This window comes from Lottia gigantea (assembly GCF_000327385.1).
Source record: "Lottia gigantea unplaced genomic scaffold LOTGIsca_125, whole genome shotgun sequence".
In the NCBI taxonomy this organism is placed as follows: Eukaryota; Metazoa; Mollusca; class Gastropoda; family Lottiidae; genus Lottia; species Lottia gigantea.
This window is the reverse complement of record NW_008707332.1, coordinates 42,265-57,952: the sequence shown is the minus strand read 5'-3', so window position 1 is coordinate 57,952 and position 15,688 is coordinate 42,265. Positions and strand designations below refer to the sequence as shown.

General features: G+C 32.0%; 2 protein-coding genes across 2 annotated transcripts; both read right to left on the bottom strand.

Annotated features, from left to right (window-relative positions):
• Positions 1-3,784: 3,784 nt before the first annotated feature.
• On the bottom strand, positions 3,785-4,362 carry LOTGIDRAFT_138424 (hypothetical protein; the record flags this gene model as incomplete). Its single annotated transcript, XM_009048584.1, has 2 exons — positions 3,785-4,074; positions 4,269-4,362. The coding sequence occupies 2 exons, from the start codon at positions 4,360-4,362 to the stop codon at positions 3,785-3,787; spliced, it is 384 nt and encodes a 127-aa protein (XP_009046832.1).
• Positions 4,363-7,785: 3,423 nt separating this feature from the next.
• On the bottom strand, positions 7,786-11,804 carry LOTGIDRAFT_138431 (hypothetical protein; the record flags this gene model as incomplete). The annotated part of the gene is made up of 7 exons (XM_009048583.1): positions 7,786-7,972; positions 9,098-9,352; positions 9,706-9,815; positions 10,279-10,493; positions 10,754-10,873; positions 11,482-11,617; positions 11,724-11,804. The coding sequence occupies 7 exons, from the start codon at positions 11,802-11,804 to the stop codon at positions 7,786-7,788; spliced, it is 1,104 nt and encodes a 367-aa protein (XP_009046831.1).
• Between the last annotated feature and the right edge of the window lie 3,884 nt (positions 11,805-15,688).

The window sequence follows — 15,688 nt, the reverse complement described above, 5'->3', positions numbered from 1 at the left end:
TTCTTCTGGGTTCTTTTTTTATTTAGTTTTGTTTCACCAATAAAACCCTCACCTACGTCTTGAATACCAGTTTTATCAGGATAGTATTTATACTCCAGTAACCATAGCGACAGCAATATCAGTTGGGCGGGAATCTGTATCTTGATTGTGGGATGCAAATCATAGACACCAAGAGAGAAGTTATGATTTTTTCCACACCAGACTTCAAGCCATTCTAACAATAATTGCAGCAGTCTGTATTTTCTGCCAAAATTTACATCTAAACTCCAGGAATGTTTGTCATCAATCTCTGGTTTGTACAGTGCATCTTCAGACTGAGAGAACTTGGAAGCCATGTTTGAAACATTATGTTGACTGATGCTTTTCTGAGATCGAGGAGAAAAGACAGATTTTGCCGGGGAATCTTCAACGATAACATCTAAGCCTCCCCCTTCACTGTGATATCTTTTAACGGGACTGTCTTTATTATTCTTTCCTTCAACTACACTCTTACTCCTAAATAAACCTTGAGATTTAGGTTGGGGAGACTGTTGATCTAGAGTTAAATTAGAGTTGTACCTCTGGGTAATGATACTGTCACTTCTAGCAAAGGCTGGAGAAGATCGACAGGAACTTCTCATCGAAGACAAAACAACCAAGGCATATTTCTTCTTTTCGGCACTTTGAAATCCTCTTTCTGAGAATACAGCCAATTCTTTACTTATGATAGCATCAGCAAATGTTCCTAAAAGGGGTAAATCTCTGGGCCTTGTTACATTTCTTTCTAATTCCAACAATTTTTCAAAACTTACTGCTGCAAATGTATCCAAGAACTCAAAATAAGACTGTTTTGTTTCGAACTGTCGAGATCCAATATTTAGATCTATATCATCAGCTTCATTTATATTAATAAAAATAAACTCTTCAAAACTACCATATTTCTTGGCTTTCTTCTTCAAAACTTTTGTTACAGAATGACATTGTTTACTGAAGTATGTAGATAAGGATTTCCCACGCGGTGATGCACCATAAAATGTAACAGATTTTCGAACATCAGTATTACTGTCATCCATCTGATCTTTAGCAGACTTCCCATCATTTTCAGGTGTAACAATAATAGCTTCCCATTCACCTAATATTTTTTGCAATTTTTCTTGTATTTCTGGATCCAAATTTTCAATGTCATAAAAATGTTCAGCAAGAATGTCTGCTGTTTCTTCAGAGGGAGGTAACTCCAACAATAGTGACAAGACTATTTTGTATATAGAAAGAGTATCAGGTAGGTAATGACTGAAGGTTAGCAGATGGACAGCCCATTGTAAAGTTGTGAAAATTTCTTGAAGCCATTTTTCTTGACTATCGTCAATTTCATTCTGAAAGATTCATAAAAAACATGGCTACTTTAAGTTTTCACATTTCATTCCAAATTGAACAACTTTTAATTTGAACTAACAATTTTTAGTGAGTCATCTTCTTTTTGTAATTTATTAGTTAGGCTCTAATAGCTTAGAACTAACTCCTAGTAACTGGTATCAAGTGGATGGTGGCAGATACCAAGCATTTAGGTCCAGGCTAGTAAGTAGAACTGGAGCAACTGGCTGTTACTTAATCAGTAGTAAGTGTCCTCAGGTCAACTTATTGCAGCAATATATCAAAATTTCCCAGATACTGCCAGTTGACAGCAGTCATTGTAAAATTCAGATTGTGTCGGATGCAGAAGTTCTCTGTCAAAAACCACTCTATCTTAATAATTTGAACATGCAGAGCAATACAAAATTACTGTCTAGATAGATAAAGCCAAGATAAAATATAATACCAGTACCTGGATGTAAGGTGATGAAATTTGATTCAAGAATTTCTCTTTTTGTCGTAGTTTTAGTGACAGCTTATCTCGTACGTGCAATAACCATAATAATGATGTAAAATCACGGAATAAGGATAAGGTAACTCTAGTTGAATAATGATCTTTATATTGGGTTAAGTGTGATGTATATAATAAATACTGCTCCAGAATGCTTGGTACTTCTAAACATGGTCCTTCAGTATTAGCCTAGAGAATATAAAAAAAACATGGAAAATTTCAGACATTGCCCTCACAACATAGCCATTTTCAGCTGCATATGATTCAAATAATGAAAGTGATAATAAGTACTGAATGCCACTCACAACTCAGTTGCATGAGAGTTGTATTGAAACTTATGACGGTGATTCTTACCACAACCATACACAACTGGTGATCACTATGGCATGAGGGCCCCTAAATTATCCAACCATTTCTTCTTAAGAGAATTTTTTTGAAAAAACTGGAGTTTAGTATTGTGGGGTTTTAATGATAATAACATACCCGAAATTGTTGAGCTTTTTGTTGTATATGTAATAATTGTTGTGTATACCATGTCATACAAGGTAAAGATAAATGAGAACCATTAAATACAGACAATATGATATGTATTAATAGACTTATTTTCTCTCTTAACCTCTCTTCCTTCTCTACACTGGGTGGTTTTGAATTCTGAAAACGCAATAGAATGATATCAAAACACATATCTCTCTACTAAAGAATGTCTCGTAATGAATTTGTGCCTGATCAATTCCGCCAGAAGTCACAAAATATTTCATGGAATTTCAATGGACAATGTAAAATTAAGACGTGGATTTGTTCACTAACTTGTAGTATCCATAAAAATAAAATCTAAAATGTTGTGCCTATGGCATTCTTTACAGAAGACATGATTGCAAATAAGGCCTTTAATAAATTGACATGCAAAATACAATACATAAAACAACTGACCTGACGGCTTGGTGTAGGTTGTGGACAATATAATGGTGGTGATGGTAAATAGAAATCACTGGGTACTTGTGGATGTAATTTACTAATTAATGTTTTTAATTGTTTAACTAGTATTGATAATAACCATGGTGCTACTTCTACTTTACACATTATACCAGCTGTTAATAACTCTTTAATATTCTCACTTAATTTCTCTTTATCTTCTTCATTACTGAGATCTATTGCTTCTACAAAATCACATCATATATCAAAAGGTTAATTTGACGAACATTCAAGAGGACATCATTGCATTGCAAAAATACACTTATGTCCACTTTCCAATTTCACTTTTAAGGACAAAATCCCAAAGTACAATAGTTTCATGCCTGAAGCCTACATGGTCCTTAAAACGCATATCCATCCAAGCTTAAAATGTGTCTTATTTTGCCATCTACAATATGGGATTTGCCTCCATTTTATCTTTTACACATTAACAAGAACATCAGGCACATGAAGATATTGACCATAAACAACCTACTATACTTACCACTATCCCAATTTCTATCTTGTATACCTAACATCAAACTTAATCTTTTCTGTAATATAATCACTGGTTTTAACTCATCAGGTAAATTAAGTGGCTTTCTGGATCTAGAATAAAAACATAATCTGTTAAAAACACCACAGCCTTGAATTAGACAAGGGGCAGATGGACATGTGAAATAAAATTGAGTATCTGGGCATTTTTGTGTAAAACTCAACAACACCTTAAAGAGGGATTTCTTGGGGATGCAACCCCAGACCTTTAAGTTAGCAAGAACATGTCTCATGGATGGTGCTTGATTGGTTCCTCTAGTGCCGATTCCAGTCTCAAATGAACGTAAAAGAAGCAGATTAGGTCACATTCAAAATTTTTTCCGTTTTTTTGAATTCTGCCTGAACCTACTAATTTTCGGCACATGTTGAACGCATTCTGGACTCCATCTTGTTTTATTGAATGGTCGGTATATTCCATGAATCCCGAACGTGCTGAACTCAGCAATCGAGCAGCCCCTTGATGAGCAATCTGGGATTACGAGATTTTGACAAACCTACATACTTGGAATATAGCGATACAGCAGTTTGTTTATGTTGTTCACAAGCAACAGACAGTAAAAAAGCTGCTTTCCAATCTCCCATCTTATCAGCAAACCATGTAGCTTCACATACTAATCCAGATAACAACAAGTATTCCAACGTTCTTTCTACAGTCCAAATATCACTCAAATTATCATTACGTATTATCTGTGTTAGTTCTTCTGGATATTGGGGTATTATACGGTTATCTGAAAAATAACAGGAAACAAATTATTAGTGAGGATTTGAAAGCCAGAAAGATAGAAAAAGAAACATCCCTATTTCACAAGGATAACAATTTAGGTTCACAAAGGATGATTTCTACCAGCTGGTTCTCAGGCAAATCTCCTGCCATTGATTTTTCTCAGATTATCTTAGAATTATTTTAGAATAATTTACTCACTAACAACTGGTGTTTTATAATGTACTGTTGGTAAGGCTTGTGGATTATGAGGTGGAAAGATGTATAATGACTGATTTGAGAAATATAATGCCATAAACCTAGCCATAGTTTGTACAACTTGTCTTACACCTTTATCTTTTATACATGGTACTTTATCATACATCTTACTGGTCTACAAATGAAAATTGATCTAAGTTATGTACAAGAGGTAAATCTATATCATGCATAATGAATTAAAGTTAAATATAAAATGTTATATGTCCAGCACTCATTGCGCTGATAATTTTAGCGCTAACATTAGAAATTTAGGGCTTAAATTTCATAATTAAATCCAATCAGTTTTAGACATCTTTATGCATTACTTCATATTTGACACTTACAAAATACAAAAAATTGGGGTTTTATTCGCTTGTATCTTAGGCCATTCCAAACAGCAGGTACATTAATTGCTCCTCCAGTAGAAAGTAAAAACGAAAATAGGCATTGACATAAAAAGCAGGCTTTTTTTTAGAATTTCTCCTTGATTTGAACAATTTTTCAACAGAAATTTGAGCAAAACTGTAAAAAAAAGTTATTTTTAAAGAATTTTAGGGCCGCTGGACAGCCTGGAATGAGTCCTGCATTTAACACATAGCCTGATTTTCGCAGGACACATGCCAGGATTAGTAATCACGATCCTTTGTGAAAGAAAAAAAATCAGAAAATTATTATAGCCTGAAGAATTTGTGTGCAGTGTGAACAGAAGAACTGATGGAAAATTTAATGATAAAATTCATCTGGGCTTATATAAAAAATAAATTCTTCTGATAAAATAAAATTACCTGAGATCTTAATGTTGTTGTAATTAAAGTCATTAATGGTAAACGAGCTTGGGAAGGATTTATAGTACTATTACTATTGGCTTTAACAACTAGTTCATCAAGAAAATCTACCGCCATTAATAACTCTCCACGTAATAAAAATGTATAGAGTAAAGAATGAAGTAGTTTAGCTGCTTTACTAAAGCCATCTTTACCTGCAAATTAAATAATATTACAATGTCATCTTCCACATGCTTTTAAAATATCTCTCAATGTCTATATTTGAAATGAAATTAATGGAGTTTTACACCCTTTTTTTCTGCAGCATGTGGGCTAATGAAGATAGGTCTATTTGAAGTGCAAAAAATAATTGAACATGTGACCCTATGCTGTAGCAGGACTGTTCTTTTATAAAACAAACATTACATTGGCAAAAATTTTTCATCTTTGGAAAAAAAGTTTCAGTGCTCAAATGAAAAACATTGGTTTCAAAATTGACAAATAATGATTAGCTGACTAAGTTTACATAAACAATCTTAGATAAATAAGTATGAATAACTACTTTGTAATATCAATGCATAAAGCACAAATATTAAGATTTTTTCAGATCAGTTACTAACTGTGACTATGAGAATTTTTCTTCATGAACTTTGACTTTTTTCAGTTTTTTGAGAAGCCAGAAAGATAAAACATTACAAAAGGTCCATACCATGTAGATTTCTGTACTGTTGTAACCAAACATCTAAAGCTTGTGTATACTGCCCATCTAAACTAAACACATCTCCTATTGATATAAAATAACAATATGTCTTGACTTTCATTCAAAATCAATGAATTTCACAAATTTTCAAAAACAACAAATGGTATGAAAATCAGTTGAAAACTTAAGTAGATTCTTGTGCATTGGCGATTAATAGTAAACAGACATACGATGGATAGACATGGATTCAATATCTACCAATAACTCACCAGGGTTTACTTTCTTTGGTTTACTGGGTAAATCAGTTTCTACCATATCTAGCGTTTGTTTTATAGCGTTGACCAATAACTGAGATTGTTGAACATCAGCTTCACTAATAGTTTGGTCTCGTCTGAATTCTAATAAGGCTTCATAGAGTATCTTCCATGTAGCAGTTAGCCTACAATAGAAAACAATAGCAACAAATCACCAAAACTACCTCCAATAGCAAGAACAAGTGACATAAATTCAAAACTGTCCACATGTGGATAGTAGAAGAATTGGAATTTTATATCTTTCTTTTCTGTCAACGCAGAAAGAAACTTTGCAGTGGGCAAAGAAAAGAAATTTCATTTGCCACATTTGTAAAATCAGTATAAAACATTATTCAGTAATTAAAACTAACCATAGCTACACATAGGCTTAACATATGATTAGCGCTACTTGGGGTTTCTCACTTAATTGCACATCTATTTCTTTTGGCAACAGTCATAGAATCTTCATACGCAAAATGTTTTGTCCTTTTGAACAACAATGGATACTTTATGAAACCCATACCCTTTCATACCTTTTAGCCGAAAGCTGATTGGACGGTAGCTGTAATTGATCATTATATTTGTCTACTGTAGGCTGATGTTGATCTGCCCTCTGTAATAACGATCGAGGTGATATTCCCTTCTCTACTAGATTCTGTGGTAACCAGATATAATTCCGATTTAAAACTTTCTCAGTAAATTTTAATAACATGTAACATCCTGACAATGTTTTTAATCTAGGGTCACAGTTGTTAATTATTTTATTATTTAATATAAAGTGAATAGTTTTATGTGTTAGTTGTAATGTTGATGGTAATAGATGTTGCTCTAAACTATCAAACCGTAAAATATCTAACAATTGTCTGTACATAGATATTATATATACAAGGCAGCCATTTTGGACGGAGGAATTTGAAGCAGACAACACATTTGTTACGTCTTCATTGTTTATCATCAGGGTAAACATTTTATAAATATTCTTCACTGCATGTTTAACAATGGTTTCCATATTGGACGTCCAGTTTTCTGTTGAAGTTGCTGCTAATTTCCAAACAGAAAAAAGATTAGAGCGTGCAGAATGAAAGTGTTTGAGGACTTTCTGATTATCGTCAGATGATTCCAGTGTTTGATGAAGTTGACTGAGGTGGTCTTCATCTTCTCCAAACAGGAGTTTACCAGACGACACATCCTGGCCATATTGATATTCTTCATCTAATAATAAACTTAATTCACTAACATCAGATTCATTTAAAGTATTAGATGTAACTTCTAAATTCTTTAAAAATTTCTTCAGACGATCTTGAGTAGAAGTTCTCAAAGCAATTTTCCCGCCATTTCTAGTTGACTGAAGATTTGAAAAATTGTAAGCATTGACAAGCGTCATGTTTAGATTTCCATGGGTCTTTAAAAATTCCAAATGTTTTGTAGATTCCAATATCAAGTTTCTCATATATGATGTAAAAGTTAATTCAGCTGGTAATTGGACGGCCGTGACAGTAAAACCATCTGAGAATAGTATAATAGGTAATACAGGATGTGATGTCACCGAATACTTTTGAGACAAAGGGTCATTTTCTCTTGATAAAACATCACTAAGAGTTCCATTATCATTTCTGAAATAAAAAATGTTCATAGTATCAATTGTATCAAAATCTCATCATTGTATCAAATCATTGTATCAAATCTTGTATCAAATCATTGTATTCATGTCCTAAAAGAACAACTTACTGTATATGTACTAAAGGATGCAATGGTAAATAATAATTAGGACCTATATCTATAGAACAGCCAGCAATATGTATTACAACTGGTTCTCCTAATCTTGATAATACTGTTACACTACCATTATTCAAAATACAGGCTACAAACAAATTATCAACTGTCCATACCATATCTTTTACCCAATATTGTCTGAAATATATTACATACATAAGAAAATTAATAATTCATCATTAATGATCAAAAACAGACACTCAAGTTAGTTGATACATATCTATATTTACAGATAATAAGATATGAAGATATCAAAGATAGTAGCTCTGTTTTGCCTTCATTTTAAGAGATTGTAAAGAGGTTTTCTAAATTTTGTATGTGGTTCCTGCAATTAAAAAAAAATAATGTTTGATGACGTCACTAACTGCAATATTTGCTTGTATCACATAAGGCTTTCGCGATTAGTGATGTCATCAAACACTTAGTTTTTGTGGAATTGCAGGAACCACAGAAGTCTGATTGTAAATTGGAATGGTGCAAATTGATGCTATCAATATGTAAGATATTAAAAACTTTCATCTACTGTAATTTATTTTATATCATTATGAAGGTAACAGACTTCTGATTATACATGTATAATATGTGTGTTATATTTTTGCACTTTAATCAATTTGTGATGAAAAAAAAAAATAATTGAAATTCTTCAAAATAACAATGAACATTTCATAATTAGAATGTCCAACGAAATATCATTAAGTGTCATCATTATTAAAACCGAAAAATAATGTCTCTTAATAACAAACAGTATTTTACATATAATACTGTGCCCTTTGTATAAAACTAAATTCAAAATGATATTTAATTGGACACAAATCTTAACAAGTGCTTTAAACAATAAGTGTTGTGATAGTAACTGAGTGCAAAAGACATATTTACCGAATACAATATTCGAGATTTCTAAAACAAATTTAAAATGTCAGGTAAAACTAATCACCCTGAATTGTAATCTTATTTTGATGCTCATGATGTGAAATGCTATGCAGTATGCAATGAGGGAAATTCAGTTTTTTTCATTTCCAAATGTCTATTTGAACAATTATATTCCCTATGCATATAGTTTATATTTGTGTTTGTGTTATGTCTTGACTTTTGAACTGTAAACTGTTCACTTCATGAGACCTTTCAGTTTTATCTTTTGATTAGCATAAAAGTGCCAGAAATTAGGGTAAAAGAGTTAAGACGTCGAAAGAAGATTACAAAAAAACCATCAATGGTGGAAGCAAAGGATTCAAATAGCAGAATTCCAATATCGTCAAACCTTACCTTCCATGTCTTGTTTCAGGTTGCTTCAGACCACAACCATGTAATTGTGAAACTAATAAAGTATCAGTTAAAGGGGAGATAAATAACATAGCAGAATAAGCAGGACTTCGTTGATTTACTGCTATAGCTAGGATTTGACCATCATTTGAATAAGATGACTGATAAGCTCCTCTACTATTGACAATTTCACAGTTTTTGTTGATTTTATCTATACTGTATTGTAAGCAGCACCATTCTATATGAACAGTTGGACAACTGTAAAAGAAAACAAATTCTTACAATCACTTTTTAACATGTGTTTCAAACTTAAAATGAAATGCAGTTATGTTGTACTTTTATGCTGTTGATTCGGCTAATAAAGACGGGCTAATCCATGCATTAAGCAATGACGAAAATTTTCATATGTGCTGTTTATTTATAAAGTCTAATAAATCTCCCTTGTAGGAGAACCTGCAAGTTGTACCAACAATTCATGTAAATTTGCGATGCTTAAATTGAATCAAAAGAGTTGCCTGGATTAAATGGTGGTTACACTTCCAGATACCTTCTATAATACTGCATAGCAATGGTTTATTACAAGGAAAAGATATTTCAGGATTGTAACTTACTTTTCTGATAAGAGTTCATGTGGAGAAGGAAATCGAAGTAGTAATGTACGGACACAAACTGAATTTCCATGATTAAATACAACAGACCACTGACAACAACTTCCACAAATCTAAAAGAAATATTTACTAAAGAAATAACTTAGTATAGAATTAAATTATAGAGCCCAAGTTTGAAACAAAAGGGTATTATTTGCAAGTTTTTCACATCCAAGTATAAATAGCCCTTACATAATATCCCTTGATCACTGAAATTATAATATTTGTATCATAATTTAGCTAAATTGAAGACACTGGAAGGGATACTGTTGTTGAACTAGCTACCAGCTGATAGAACTGACTTTCAGCTACAAAACCAAATAACATTCAAGCAAGTACACACAATGATTTCCTTTATTTCAATTTTGAAAGGTGGTAGTATAAGCTAAAATAAATCTTAAAAAAAACGACTAGACAACTGTATACCTTAGGCTATTGGTGAGTACTGGCATCTGATGCTAGATTTTGCAATATTGGGTATAAGCCATAACAGGTTTCAAGTTAAAGGTCACTGAGAGGGGAAAAAAATAAATTTACCTGACTCTCATAGAATGTTCCATTTGTTGATGTTTCCAGACAATCAGATGTTGGTAATGGAACATTGACAGGAACTATTACAGAGATCCAATCACCAGATAGTATTGGTCCTGAATCCTGACATTGTATATGTTGCTTCCAAACAAAGTATCTATCAGTACCAACAACTAATAATAGTTTACTACCATCATTACAACTATAAACTTTACAACTCTCTACAGTAAAATATAATGGCATTAAAATACTAGTCAGTCACTACTGGCTGATATAAAGTTGTTATATGAATAGATAAATGTTATGACTACAAAATTAACAACAAAAAATCTAATTTTGTTTGGAGAACCCATAAAAATGGCTTTATATGCTGAATACTTTTATGGTATATGGACTGAATTTCATCCTCACATATGCAAAATATAAACAACTTTACTAAATAGAAAAATTGTAAAAAGATATCTTAATAAAGATATTATACCTGTTAATAGAGTTGTTAATGGCAATAGTTGGGATAAACCAGATATTGTTTTTATTATATCTTTATCTTTATACCATATAAATATATCTCCCGACTTCAACAAACCAACTAAATAACATCCTGAAACATTTAAATAATAATAATAATAAACACTTTATTTTACATGGGCCAGCATTAGGCCTAATACACAAGGACATGGTCCTGTCTAACATTCAGCCCATGGGGACAATATAATGAATGAATGAATGAGAAAAAAACCCCCAAAATACACAATACCTCGATGGACAACCTGTTTAACAAATACATGTACACAAGTATATGAGTATTAAATGGACAGACTATGTGGCTGTGATCAAGTACTTGACCACAAAGATGTACAAGCCATCACGATTTAACAATATTTATATTAAACCAGATATTGTTTTTCTTGTATCAATTATGTTGTTGAAAGCTTGTATGCACGAGTTTGTAAGAATGATGGGGAAAGAGTAACTCACACCACACCATCCAGGGCCGAGTTGCACCGACATGTCATTCGACCTGACCATATCCCATGAAGTATCAACAACCAAAGCAACAACACAGAATCATCCAATTTGAACCAAGCCAACCACCAAATACTACGACTACCAACAACTACCTAGTTTGCGATATCAGCATCCGCTGGAAGCGAACATTAATTTGTCACCTACCAACCAACCTTATTTCATACAGCAGTATAAGCTTACCATTTGGTGTTGATGAAAGTGTGAGGCATTCTTCAATCAAAGGAGACAATTTGGGTATTTGTCTTTTGGTTTTACCAGATGGTAGATATAGCACACCAACTCTATTTTCATCTAATAATAACAGACTTTCTTTTTCCTACGATAAAAAAAAATATACATTTGAAAGCCATAGTTGTTTACCCAGCATGAAATGTACATGTTATTGAAATAATTTTGGAGCATCATAAAAACTAACTCCTGACCTTTCCGATCCATAACAATCTTGGCCAAGGTTTCTTCCTTCTGATGCTTGTGTAAGCTAAAACCTCCAACTCAACCTTCATTTCAAATCTGCAAAAAAAAAAAAAAAATAAACCTCAAAATTTCACCATTAGCCTCATAATTGATTTTTGGGGCCACCTAGCATGTTAATAATTACTGACGTGGTATTATTACTGAATGAAGTTTACAATTTGACCATATAACTTGTTTACTAGTACAGTACAGTCAAGTAACCTAATTTCGTGCATCTCAGGAAATGATAAATAATTTACATTTGTGACCTGTGTGACCTCTGCATTTGCATGTTTTGATAAACATGGGTTATCTCTACAAAGTCAATCTGCAGAATTTTTTCTATCGTTTCAAAGCAATGTCAAATTTATTAATTATTTCTAACATAAATAAAATGGCGGATTTCAGTTATTATCAAAAAAAATTTATCGGCCAAATTTCCTTATAATCCCAGCTGTAATTGTAATTCTAAATATTCAAGATTTTGGGGCAATGGCAATAACTCTGCTTCTAAAGGTCGAAAATAGCTCAAATTCGAATTTGATCTTCATTTTATGAACATGTCATTTCATTTGATTCCATCAAAAAATCTTGTTTTTAGAGCGTTTATAAGCAAATGTTGACTGATGGCGGACGGACGGACGTGTTTACGAGCAATTGATGTTGATAAAAGCACTTACTGCATAGAGGTTAAAAAAAAAAAAGCCTTAAATTTAATCAGAAGTAAACTAAACTTTCTCAAACCTTTTGATTTAGGTCCAATAACATCCATTTTAAGTTTCATCAAAATCGGTTGAAAAATAAGAGAGTTATAGCATATTCAAGATTTTGGGGTGAGGGCAATAACTTTGCTTCTAACTGTCGAAAATAGCTCAAATTCGAACTTAATCTTCGTTTATGAATATGTATACACATACCGAATTTCCATCAAAAACTCTAGTTTTTAGAGCTTTTACAAGCAAATGTACGGACGGACGGACAGGGGTGCCGACAATATACGTCCACATGGAGAGATGTGGGCGTATAAAAATCATTGTTCTTTGAAGGAATTGTCATAAATTATAATGACTTGATATTAAAAATAAAAGGTGAGGGATTCATAAAGAAAATCAAAACAAACCAAATTTGATTATTTTATAGAATATCCGAAGAAACATCTAAGACATAAATTAAAAAAAAGAATTATGTTGTTGAAAGCTTGTATGCACGAATAACACCCACGGTACAAAGTGTAGAAAATAATATACCCCTAAATAAGATAGATAGAAACCTCATTTAACTAATTGAAATATGAAAATTGGGGCATTTTTTAATTGAAATTTCTCCGAGAGAGATGTATGATGATGATGAATCATGAATGAATGAATGCCAACCTGGCTGCAAACCTCAGGCCAAAACCTGAGATCAATTTGATATCAAATTATGACCAGAACAAAATAACAACTTACGTTGATTTTCACGTCATTTAGATATTTCTGATTCATATTACAATACAAATAAGCCAATATTTTTTATGTTCTCCAGAGTTTCACCTGTAGAAACTTGTTTTAAGAGGCCGCCATTTTCTTTGTAAACAAAGATCAGATAACTCCAAAATAGAAAAGACTCAGCCAGACCACAGTAAACGTTCAAAGTTTAGAGAATTGGGGTCCATTTAAACCACGGTTATTCTTTTTTTCCGGACCATTTTGTGTTGAGAAGATGCGCAACGAACTGCTCTTTCAATTCATATGCGGAAACCATAGTTTGGAACAAGCTTTAACCCTTTCCTGAGCTAACCCTAATTGGTTTTTCAAAACTAGGGTTTTTTTTTTTAACATCACTAACCTAAGGTCTCGGTAGCCTAGTGCTTCGCGCACTTGCATGACAACTTTGAGGTCCCGGGTTCGAGTAATACGGGCACAATGTACAATGGAATTAAAGGTATTCATTCAAACTACCACAGAACAAATTTGTCATTATATTACTCCTTAATGAGCATGGATACCCCTTTATCAATCAATGATCAATATCAATGTAAAGCATTCCTTGCGATATGATGAATTCAATTAAAAAAGACAAAACAGGATAATTTGATAAAGACTTTACTGTCTTTAATCTGATTCACAAATTTACAAAGAAAACCATAAAATAAGAAAGACAAGAAATTGAAATTGTGTGTTGTATTTTCAACAAGTGATCAACAAAGGAAAAAGTGTAATAATAGGAGATAAAGACAAGAGAAAAGGTGAATGATAAAAGATTAAAATTGAAAATTAAAACAAAGTAAGAAAGAGAAAAAAGTATGTAAAGTCGAGCAAATATATTTGAGCAGTCATGTCTGTTCCATTCAAAATAAATAAAGTACTAATTAAATCGATTGTAAAGAAGTTTTCTAAATTTTGTTGGTGTATTGGGGGCACTGATAGGATCAATTTGCACCATTAAATTTTCAATCAGATCATTCAGACGTTAGTGGTTCCTGCAAACTGAGTGTTTGATGATGTCACAAAATTTGCTTCTGTCAAATAAGGTCTTTGTGACATAATTGGAAATGCAGGAATCGCAGACTTCTGATTGAAAACAGGAATGGTGCAAATTGATGTTTTCAGTGTTCCTGATACACATAAGAAATTTACAAAACTTTTTTACAATCCCTTTAACACGCCAAAAGTCTATCATGTGTAATTTCAACTACCACAAAATAGATCTTTTGTTCATGTTTTGAATAGTTCTATGTACAAAAATATATCTGCTTGACTTTAGTAAAGTATAAGGAGAAATTTATCTAACACAAGATGCAATATAAAAACAAATCACATATTTGGCATATCATAATAATCAAAATACATGTTTTAAGTAGTTGTTCCTAATCCTAACTTATATATTGGTTATTGGTTATTTTCAATTTTACTAAAAGCCAGACCTTTTGATGACAAAAAACAAGTTTACCTTTTCTGGATGTTTGAAAAGAAAGATAACATCATGTTAATTTTTCATTCATGGACAAACTTTTGTTTCATTTTATGAATCGTTTGATCAACTACAAAAATTACAATAAGGCCGGTCTTGAAAATATTTGTAATTATTACAAAATATATAATGTTAATCATGAACTTTTTGAAGTATTCACTGATATATGTCTCTCACTTCCACAATATTTAATAAGCTTTGAATAACTCTTCATAAACATTTCATTGAAAGACTTAAGTTTACTATATATTTATATTTTATAACAATTTTTTTTAATACAATACCAACCTAAACTTTCAGCTGAAACAAAACTTTAAAAATAACAGAAATCATATTTACAATAGACCTTGTCCAAAATTAAAAGAAATAGTTAAAATATTCTATCATAAAGAAAAAAAATAAGGCAAAATTCTCAGAAAATATACTTTATTTGCATGTAGACGGAAAATAAAAAATACCTACCTCTATTATTCAAAATGACAGACTTATTACCCCTTTGATATGTTAAACCCATGCTTTGGCAAATTTTAACTGAGACAATCAAACAATGATTTAATAATCATTTAGAGCATTTTATCAAAATAACTAGGTAAGTTCTTAAAACTAATATCTCACAGAAAATATTATCACAATTTCACAACCAATAATGTATTATTCTTTTACACATGTCCATTAGCATCTGATTCCCCTTTCACAAAATATCTTGATTTGACTTCAGTAATATTATTTACATTCTAATTTACACACTTTTAATATAGTATGATCATACAATATTTTGTGAAAAGAGGGATGTAAAGGATGCACTCATTGTTCCCAGGTATTTGAACTTATGAGCTTAAGATCAATACTGGTAGCTAAAATTAAGCTCTTAAAAAGATTTCAAGCTATAAATTGAGAGGATCATATCTCATATACTAATGCTGATAATAGTTCACCCAAGCACATTTAATTCCTAATGACTAGCTAACATCTTTATCCATTC